At 45.8% G+C, this 10,720-nt stretch overlaps 1 protein-coding gene and 1 long non-coding RNA gene across 2 annotated transcripts in view; one reads left to right on the forward strand and one right to left on the reverse strand.

The window, feature by feature from the left end:
- LMBR1L (limb development membrane protein 1 like) overlaps positions 1-7,001 on the forward strand; it is a 46,697-nt gene extending 39,696 nt beyond the window's left edge. The window contains exons 14-17 of the mRNA XM_081849784.1: positions 101-191; positions 1,620-1,686; positions 2,765-2,926; positions 4,718-7,001. Of these exons, the coding sequence (XP_081705910.1) occupies positions 101-191; positions 1,620-1,686; positions 2,765-2,926; positions 4,718-4,776 (379 nt within the window). The 3' untranslated portion in view covers positions 4,777-7,001. The remainder of the gene's footprint in view (positions 1-100; positions 192-1,619; positions 1,687-2,764; positions 2,927-4,717) is intronic.
- Positions 6,265-10,720, reverse strand: LOC309335160. Its single transcript, XR_014153409.1, has 2 exons — positions 9,841-10,720; positions 6,265-8,402 (listed from the first exon to the last, which is right to left on the reverse strand). It is a non-coding gene; the product is annotated as an uncharacterized lncRNA (long non-coding RNA).

Raw genomic sequence — 10,720 nt, forward strand, 5'->3', positions numbered from 1 at the left:
TTTGTGTGTGCGCACACATGCTTCTCTTCGGAAGCTTCCCAGCCTGTCCTTGGTGATGACAATTTCTCCATCAGTCTTCCTTAACCCTCTGCTGTATTAGCTACCTAATGATTTCCTCCGTGGTGGGATTCTACAGCTCCCCACTGTTTACCAAACTGCTGCCTGAGCAACATGACACAGCCATGACCAAGGTACTGTATATATCTGGCTGTTTTGTTTTGTTTTGTTTTGTTTTGTTTAAATCGACACCACTGTCGCTGGTGAAATCCCTGAGCCGCTTGGCTGGAAAAAGACAGAAAGACAAAAACCGTTATATTTCATCTGCTGAGAAAGGGAGGATCATTTACAGCATGGGTAGGCAAATTAAGGCCCAGTCGCCTTCTAAATCTGGCCCGCGGACAGTCCAGGAATCAGCGTGTTTTTACATGAGTAGAATGTGTGCTTTTATTTAAAATGCATCTTTGGGTTATTTGTGGGGCATAGGAATTCGTTCATTATTTTTTTTCAAAATATAGTCCAGCCCCCCACAAGGTCTGAGGGACAGTGGACTGGCCCCCTGCTGAAAAAGTTTGCTGACCCCTGATTTATAGCATGTTAATGGGAGCTCCTGATCTGAAAGCAGGAGTGGGGCCGGGAAATCTCAAAGAAATTGGGAGTCAGAGAGGCTGCTAGCGAGTAGGACTTGGTGGGTTTTTTTAATGGTTCGTTCTCTGCCTTTATTTTGTTAAAAAAATATTTTCACAAAGTAATAATTATAAATAAATAAGAATAAAACTGTGCACCCCACCACCAAGACCATTCCATTGTAACTACCCAACCTCCCAAAATTTCAACACCTACCTCTTGTAATGGTTTGACCCTTTCCATTTTAACAGTACTAATTCTACAAACACCCTCAAAATCATATTCCCTGCATATTCCCAGTCTTACCTTAATGGCACATGTTAATTTATCATTAATAGCTATATCCCACACCTCTTTATACCATTCTTCTATTTTATATTCTGCTTGCCCCTTCCACTTCCTAGCTATCGTAATTCGTGCAGCTGTCAATAAATTTGTGAGCAAGTCCTTCATAGCCTGTGAAACTCCCACCCCTTATAAATTGATAATAATGCTACCTCTGGACTTTTGGTCAGCTTTCACCCAGTGATTTCTGCTGTCTCCTTAAACACCCTTTGCCAGGAAAATGGTACATATTTACACCCCCACCACATGTGAACATAATTCCCTGTTTCCTGGCATCCCCTCCAGCATAACACTGAATATTCCTTGTTTATTTGATTTAATCTGACTACGAGTAGGACTTGCGAACTGCAGAGAGGCAGTGGGGGGCTGAGTGAGTTATAGCTTGCACCCGTAAGAGCTAAGGCACAGAGCCTCCTCTTTGAGGGGTGGGGAATAATTGTGGCTATGATGCTACCGCCTTGCTAGTCTGCAGTCAAAAGTCATGTGGGTTTCTATGTCATTGGAATGGATGCTGGGAGCTCAGGATTGTTTACTCTGATTGGCAGACGGCTCTCCAGAATTCCAGGAGATGCCATGATTTGAACCTGGGAACTTCTCTCTGCGTGTTCTGTCTCTGAGCTATGTTTATTTCAAGATGCTTTTCCTTGCAGATAATCGGGAACTGTGTCTCGTTGTTGGTGTTGAGCTCTGCCCTCCCAGTTTTGTCTCGGACTTTGGGTGAGTTTTGCCTACTTCACTCTGTCCTCCTCATCTTTTTCAGAGTGCATCAGTAAAATTCAGACTTACTGTTGAAAAACTCCCGTGTAGGCAGGGCTGTGTGTTTTCAAAACAAAAACACCCAGCTCAAGCAAACCCCCCTCTTCTTTGAGTTTGATAGCAATACGGGCTACACATACAGTGGTACCTTGGTTCTCAAACTTAATCCATTCTGGAAATCCGTTCCAAAACCAAAGCGTTCCAAAACCAAGGCGCACTTTCCCATACAAAGTAATGCAAAATGAATTAATCCGTTCCAGACTTTTAAAAACAACCCCTAAAACAGCAATCTAACGTGAATTTTACTATTTAACGAGACCATTGTTCCATAAAATGAAAGCGATAAACCATGTACTACAGTCACAGTCAATCAACCAATCAGTAGCTGAAATGAGTTCCACACAGTCACAAAAAGGAAACGGAAAAGCCGGGGAAAAAACAAAGAACGCAAAATAAATAGCAAAAACAGACCTCAGCGTAACACTCAAAATGGAAGTGTGGCACTCAAATCGGAAGCGGAACACTTACTTCTGGGTTTGCAGTGTTTGGGTTCCAAGGTGTTTGAGAACCAGGGTACCACTGTATTTGTGTATTCATTTCCTTTATTTGCACTATTTTGCTTCCACTGATCCTCTGGGTGGAGGCAAAAAGTTATTAGAGTGTCTAAGGCCTGTCCCCTGCAAAGGTTATGTAGCTTCAAAAGAGGGTAGTGTACTGCCCCTCATGTTTATTTGCAGAATCATTATTGACTAGAACAGTGTTTCCTTCTTGGACCCAGAAGAGGGCAGAATAGGGCACGCTTATACTCAATCTACTGACGTGTGCAAGGGCCAGGAACGGAAACCCCGTGCAAAATGGTCGCCCTCTGTATAATGTTCAGAAAACTCTTGCAAGGAGCATAAATCGGTAGATAGCACAATGAATCACAGATCTTTAAAATATTGCAGATGACCTTGAAGATTCAAATGTGTGCTGCATGGCCAGCATTATTATTATTATTATTATTATTATTATTATTATTTCTTTCTCTCCATCTCAGGAATCACGAGGTTTGACCTGCTTGGCGACTTTGGGAGGTTTAACTGGCTAGGAAACTTCTACATTGTCTTTCTCTACAACATGCTCTTTGCTGGCCTCACGACTCTTTGCCTGGTGAAAAAATTCACCTGGGCTGTGCAAGCTGAACTCATCAGGGCATTTGGTAAGTGCTGGTGTTTTCCCCCCCTTCAAGCTCTCCTCTGTCTATTTGTTACAGCGATATTGGGAAAGAGAACTGTTAAGTAGTCTGATCAGCAACAAAGGGACCACCTTGTCCTGGGTAGAAGGGGAAAGAGCATAAGATGTGGTCCCATTAGGGCTGCGGCTTCCTTCTGTGGAGGTTGACTATGACCTAGTTTACATGTCATGCTAAGCTAAACCATGGCTTGGTGCAAACGCATGGGCTTGAGAAGAGCCACTTGCTCTTCTCCAGTCATACTGCTTTGCTGTGCTATGGCTTGGCTTAGCACATCATCTGAACCCGGCTTGGTAAGTTCAGCTCTCTCCAAGCTAACCATGAGCTGGAACCAAGGTTTTCCCCTGTGGTTTATCTGGGGCAGCTAAACTACCAGCCTTGGTTTGGCCAAGATGCTAGGCCGTAATTTGGCTTACCTGATTCACGAACCAGGCCAAAGTGTGGTGGGCCCTGGGGGTTTCTTAGAGCATTCTGAATCTACCTAGGGTTGTCGGTTCACAGCCCGGAAAACTTTTCTGTGTATGGAACAACCGTTCTGCATGTGAGGACCCCGCCCCACCCCACCCCAGTTCATTTCCTGTCTGGGCTGGCTCGCTGTGCGTGTTCATTTTATTTACTATTCTTATCAGCCCCTTTCCAGCCACACGCTCAGAAAGGCTTGCAACAAATACAGTGGTACCTTAGAGAGCCAGTGTGGTGTAGTGGTTAAGAGCAGTAGTCACGTAATCTGGGGAACCGGGTTCGTGTCTCCGCTCCTCCACATGCAGCTGCTGGGTGACCTTGGGCTAGTCACACTTCTCTGAAGTCTCTCAGCCCCACTCACCTCACAGAGTGTTTGTTGTGGGGGAGGAAGGGAAAGGAGAATGTTAGCCGCTTTGAGACTCCTGAAGGGGGAGTGAAAGGCGGGATATCAAATCCAAACTCTTCTTGGTTCTCCAACTTAATCCGTTCCGGAAGTCCGTTTCAAAACCAAGGCGTGCTTTCCCATGGAAAGTAATGCAAAACATTATTTTTGTTTTCTGTTATGTGAATGACGTCATGATGATAAAAATATGTAAAATTCCATAGAAATTGTTTTTTTTTAAAGGAAAGTAATGCAAAACAGATTAGTCCATTCCAGACTTTTAAAAACAACCCCTAAAACAGCAATTTAACATGAATTTTGCTATCTAACGATACCATGGATCCATAAAATGAAAGCAATAATCAATGTACTGTAGTATAAAATAAAGAAGACAGTATTGTAGATGATAAAAAAATAAATTCTTACCTGCACTGATGATAGCCATTGTTTGGATGGGGGGCTTTTATCCATTTCTGCAGTCACACAATCAATCAAACATTAGCTGAAATGGGTTCCACACAGTACAAAAACAAATGAACTGAAAAAGCCTCCAAAACAAAAATGCAAAATAAATAGCAAAAACAAAAGCGGCAAAATTAATCCGTTCTGGAAGTCCGTTTGACTTCCACAATGTTAAAAAACCAAGGCGCAGCTTCTGATTGGTGCAGGCTCACCAGAAACAATAACCGACAGCTGCATCGGATGTTCAGCTTCCGAAAAACGTTTGAAAACTGGAACACTTACTTCTGGGTTTTTGGTGTTTGGGAACCAAGGCGTTTGAAAACCAAAGTATCACTGTAATGAAATTCCAACGATGGAACAACTTGTTCAGTTGGTCTTCCTGCCTGGGTATTGGGATGAGAGACTGCAGGTTTTGGCCTTTAATCTCCTCCTTCTCCTCTCTTTCTCTCCAGGCCTCCACAAACTGCCTCTACCTGTGACTCGATCCCAGCAGCCATGCAAGCTCAGCTAGGATCAGTGTTGGTGCCTGAGCCAAGCCTGGCAAGGCCGCCCACCTTGCCCGTGAGCCACAGCCGGGACATCCTTACCTTGACATCGTGATTGTTGCTTGTCTTCTGAGCCATCGGACTGCAGCAGACGAGGGTGGGGCAGACAGCTTCCTTTGCCCTGCCTTCATTTTGACCAATGACTTGTTGGAAAGGAGGGAAGGTGGCGTTTTCAGCCTCCCCTCCCCATTTCCCAGAAGCCCGAGGAGGGCAATAGACTCGAACCACTCTTGCGACCTCGCTGTCTGCTCTGAGGTCCCCGTTCCTATCAGCCGAGGGAACATCTCAGTAGTTCACACTGTGACTTCGGAACTGGGGCGGTGTGAATAGGTTGTGGAGAAAGAGGCCTTGGACTGTCTTAGAGAGAGATTGATGTAGAATTGGCCCCGGGGCATTGTTAGGGAGCAACATGGGAGAGACAGGCTGCGGGGGGGGGGAGTCTCTTGCCCCCGCAGGGGTGCTGCAGATTCCTGCTCTAGCTCCCTCTCTTCCTTGTTTACATTTGACATCGTCTTAAACCTCATGCCTATGTTGGCCTCTCACTAGACCGTAGGGCCGAAAACCTTTCCAGTTAGGAATTCTGAGCCAGTTCTGTGTAGTAGATCGAACTCCGTTCCATTGTTTACATACCTCACTCAAGTGCAATATAAGCTGGCGCTATTGAGCCATTTATCCATGGCTTTCTGTTCAGCAGCCATCTCTGTGAGAAACTATTTTGTGTGTGTGTGTGTGTGTGTGTGTGTGCTTTGTGTTCTTTAAAATTTGCCCCGCAACATGTAAGCTTCCCGTGTCCCTAACGCTGGGTGTCGTCTCAAAGTAATGGTGGACACATCTAATCAGTTTCCGCTCCGTTTCCCCCCAAAATAGAAACTGTGTATGGGGAAGCAGGCCACAGAGAGTGCCCTTGCCTAGCAAGAAGGGATAACTTGCCACAATGGCCACCCTTCCAACTCTTGGGCCGTTGAGAGGCGTTTGCAGAGTTTGACATTTTCTGAAATTAAGAACAGACCTCAAGAACACGGATGCAGCTCTTTTCTTGCCCTGTGGCCCCCATGCCTTGCTTCATGCAATCAAATCCCCTTCAAGGGCAAACTGCACAGCCTGTATAACTTGCTTTGCTCTCCACACTCTACCACTGTTTCCCAAACTTGGGTCTCCAGCTGTTTTTGGACTACACCTCCCATCATCCCTAGCTAGCAGGAACAGTTCAAGAACAGCTGGAGAACGGACACCACATTGACTACTTCTGCTCTAGATACTCCCAGCTTGTAGGAAGATCTGTTATTTGGGTGGGTGGCTTGGAAGGTGAATCTGTTCAATATGGAGGTGTATTTTTAAAAATCTGGGGAATGGCAGAAGCATGTTAGAACACGGTTAATGTGGAAGAATGGTGCAGTGGTAAACAGCCCCCTGACCCCTCTACTATGAGTGCATCATTTGGGCATCTCTTAGTGTTTGGATGCCAGATTGTGTTCTCCAGTTTGTCAGGACTCTGTACCCAGTGCTGGATAGGAATTATATGAGAAAGTTGAATCCTGTATTTTAATTCTCTATTAATGTGGAAGCTCTGTCTATAACCCAGTTTGAGCCTAAAGGGCAGAGAGGTATCAAATTTACCAGCCCAGATGTGAGCGGCCATTTTACAGTTGTGTCTTTTGAGTTTTATGGTAGGAGTTGCTGTGTGTGTGTGTGTGTGTGTGTGTGTGTCTTTTTCCTCCCTGTCTTTGTGGCACCGTTGTTTTGCAGTGTGTATCTATGTGTGCCAGGCAAGACCACAACTGCCTATGCCCCATGTTTGCAGAAAATGCAGAAGTTTGCTTTGAGGCACGTGAGTGCCCCTTGCGGGCAGTTTTGAAGAAGGACAGACTGCTGCGCTCTTGTTATTGTGGCAACCATAATCTCCATAAATTTCACAGCCGGAGCTGAACATAGGAGGCCGCACACAAAAGTCCTGCATTCTTACCACAGATCAGACTTTGATTGGGAGGGGAAGGTTGTGTGAGAATTAATTATTTTGTTGCAGGAACATATTGTGGCATTGCAGGCCCCGCTTCAGAGGGGCCCAACCGAAATGGAGACTTGTGACCCCTGCCTGCCTTTGTTGCTTCATGTAGTGACTGTCTGATCTCAGTACTATACTGTCCATGGGGCTCGTATCCATGTAAGCAATAAATTGCCTAGTCCTCTTTTATCTCCCCTCTTCTCTCTGGATCCTTATTTTGTGTTGTGGGAGGCTCTGAAAAAAAGGGTGGTTTCTGTCCTGACACGGTAGAGAGAAAACTTTCCAGCTAGCTGTGTCTCCTGAGCATTTATTTATGTTACTCAATGAATGTTTCATAGAGAGAGCCTCAGATTACCTTTCTGAGCCTCTGTAATCCTGTTCATTTGAATATTGGGTCATTATTTAATGGGGAAGTGAGGCATTTGCCATGCAAATGAGCACCCTGGATTTTGTGGTTTGTCATACCGCAAATGAGTTAAAGCAAGGACTGTTTTGAGTCACACACAACAGCCAATCCAGATTATATAAGGCAAGGTGATTTTTCTGCGTCTTTAGCTAGCTACTCCCATTGCAAATTAGTATTTAAAACAACAACAACAACAACAACACCTTAAAAGAGAGCAAACATCTTACCTATACCTATCACTATGGTTCTGTACTGGAGTTAAAAGTCTTGTCTTGTTGTAAACTGGCATGGAGAAATTGTTGGATGTCAGCTCCCATCATCCCTGACAATAGACTTGATTGACAATTGTCAATCAGCTTGGGGCTGATGGGAGTTGTTGTCCAACAACATCAGGAGGCCTCCACACTGACTACCCCTGCCTCAGTATTTCAGCTGGTGGGTTGAGACCAACACACTGCTCATGCCCCATTTTCTTTTTGTCTAGAGGGGCTGGGCTTCGACTGGGAGCACCCCAGTGCAAAAGAGGAGAATGGCTCTGTTATATCTCATAGGGTGGGGTCATCTTGCTTGTGACTGGCGTGGGAGCCCTGATCTTTTTGGTACTGGCTCATTTTGGACAGGTGAGAAACATGGCCTCGCCCCCTCATGTTACACAATTCCCATCATCCCTGACTGTCGGCCATCTTGACTTTGGCTGATGGGAGGTAGGAGTCCAACAGAGGACTTATGGGACTGCATTTTATGTCTCCCTGTTCTAAGAGAAAAGAAGAAAGAGAAATGCTTTCGCAAGTCCTCTCTTTAAACTGGGCCCCATGGTGCAGGTTGGGATTAAAGGTGGGTTTAAGCTTCCAGAAAACTGCTCCCTTTCTCTTATGGGTTATTCCAGAGTCCATACAGAGTCCTTAAGTGGGTTCCTTATTGGTAGGAGAAAAATAACAGGCCAACCAGAGTATATTGAGAAGCAAAGCGGCTAGTAAGCCTGATCTTTATTAAAGGAACTGCTGCAACAGGGTCCCCACTCACCACACGCAGGAGGGAGTAGAACCTACAACAATGGTGCGCAAGCCCCTATAAAGACATTTGAAATTGCCCACCCTGTAGCCCAAGACCATCACCCCTAAAACATCATAGATACATCACAGAAGGAGGTGGTCTCCAGCAGAAATTTGAGTGTTGCTTCTCTCCTGTCTGCTAGGATACCTAATAATGCCTCACTTGATTGCATTTTCTGGGTAGCTGGGCCATTCCTTGGAGATGGTAAATACTTTAGTTTCTGAATCTCTTACACATATTTATAGTTCGCTCAGCTTAACAGATAACTGGCCAGACTGTATTTGCAGGGATGTGTAAGCCACTACAGTCCAAAGACAATTGGAAAGGTTTTCCCATTTCCTTCCTCCTTGCAGAGAAATATTTGAGGTCAATTTGGGAAAGTCAAAATGGCTTCAGGATTGCTCTCCTGTACTATTTCAGACACGTGGTTTATATACTTATGTATGTGTTTGCCTTGTACGTTTATGAACATATATTTTATATTTGAGACCTTAGAATTCTTATAACAGGAGGTTGCACAATTGCTCATGTATCCTGAGCCTGAAATGAAGCTCATTAAATATGTTTGACCTCCATATTTTGCGGCAAGCCCCCTGCACCACAGCTACTTGGTTGGCATGACCTGTGCGCTGCACAGAGAGGGGTGTTCTTATAGAGACGCCTTGTCTGCTCTGAAGCCGTTGTCTTCCTGATCCCTCTCGCATGGCACTCTTGTACCTAAGGCTACGGTTTACCTGCACAGGCCATGAAGGTTTTTGTGAGAAGTTGAGGAGCTGACTTGGTAGAGGAAATAATTAAAGCAACCGACCACCGGCTACTCTTGATCATAGCTGTCAAGCTTCCCTTTTTTTGCGGGAAATTCCCTTATTCCAGCACCGTTTCTTGCTTCCCGCTGCTATATCCCAGATTGTTAGATATCCCGTAGACTGTCCCTGGGACAGGTGAGGCTGCTGATTCCTTATTTTCACGGCTGCTGATCCCTTATTTTCAAATCTGAAAGTTGACAGCTATGCTCTTGATTGGAACAGGTGATGATCGCTGCCCGACACATTGCTTTTCCACCACCCTCAATGTGGCACTGTCATGCATCACGTTAGTGATGAAAGGGAGCAGCAATTCTTCTGTGCATCCTTATGTGAATTCACTGCAAGAAGAGTGGTCTACATATAACACAAATTCACAATGCGCACTGAAAGAACTGGTAGCACAATGGATTATGTAAAAGGTAAAGGATCCCTGGACGATTAAGTCAAGTCAAAGGCGACTATGGAGTTGCGGCGCTCGTCTCGCTTTCAGGCTGAGGGAGCAGGCATTCACCCACAGACAGCATGTAGCCAGCATCACTAAACCACTTCTGGAGCAACGGGACACCATGACGGAAACCAGAGTGCACGGAAGCAGCATTTACCTTCCTGCCACAGTGGTACCTATTTATCTACTTGTGCTGGTGTGCTTTCGAACTGCTCGGTTGGCAGCAGCTAGTACAGAGCAGCAGGAGATCACCCCGTGGCGGGGATTTGAACCACCGACCTTCTGATCAGCAAGCCCAAGAGGCTCAGTGGTTTAGACCACAGCGCCACCTGTGTCCCTGTACCTCTCCTGCAATGCCACATTATTAACCTTAAAGGTGGGGCCTGGGTTATGCTTCACACACGCCTGGGTAAACTTGTGGTGTTTTGTGTTTGTTTTGGCTCTTAGCCATGCAGTACTGGAGAAGGTGTCCCCCCCCCCCTTTTAATGTTTTCTGGTTGCCTGCCCACTGTTGCAGGAGAAAATAATAATCACAATCCAACTCTTCATAAGAAGTGCAGTTTTTTCGAAGGGGGGAAGCTAGTTCTCGTCCTTTATGCTTAGCTGGAAGGTAAGTGGAAAGGCAGGCCTTGGTTGGATTCGGGCTGGGGTGTGTGTGTGAGAGAGCCTTTTGCTCTGCCATCACATCAGCTCCACCCGACGTGGTGAGCGCATGCAATAGAAGTGTGGGGCTGGCAATGGGAAAGGGGTCTCAGGAAGGCAGGAAGATGGGCATTTTGCCTGCAGAGAATGAACAGGTTTTGCATTTTGACCTTGTTTGGTTTGTTTCCATGTATCCGGGCATGCAGGAAACTGACTTGAGAGGGCAGGAAGTGAAGCCATGACTACCCCAGATTGCTCTTGGCTGCGTACACTGACCCAGTGACCTAGACCTGCTCTCCGCCAGCCTTCCTCTTGTGAGGGAGGAAATGTGGTTCTTGGAAAGTCGGCTGAAGACTTGGCGTGAGGGGGCAGGACAGAAAACTGGTTGAAAATAAGAGGAGGTGGATTGTCCAATATGGCCAAAGATAGGAATGGTAGTGGCTTCTTTCCTGGGCCTCTAGAAACACCCCCTGTCAGGGGTGCCAACTTGAATAAAATATTTGGGGGGGCAGGTAAGCCCTGCCCCACATAATCACAAGATGCAGTGAGCACAGAC

Source organism: Podarcis erhardii (genome assembly GCF_964252035.2).
Source record: "Podarcis erhardii genome assembly, chromosome: 2".
In the NCBI taxonomy this organism is placed as follows: Eukaryota; Metazoa; Chordata; class Lepidosauria; order Squamata; family Lacertidae; genus Podarcis; species Podarcis erhardii.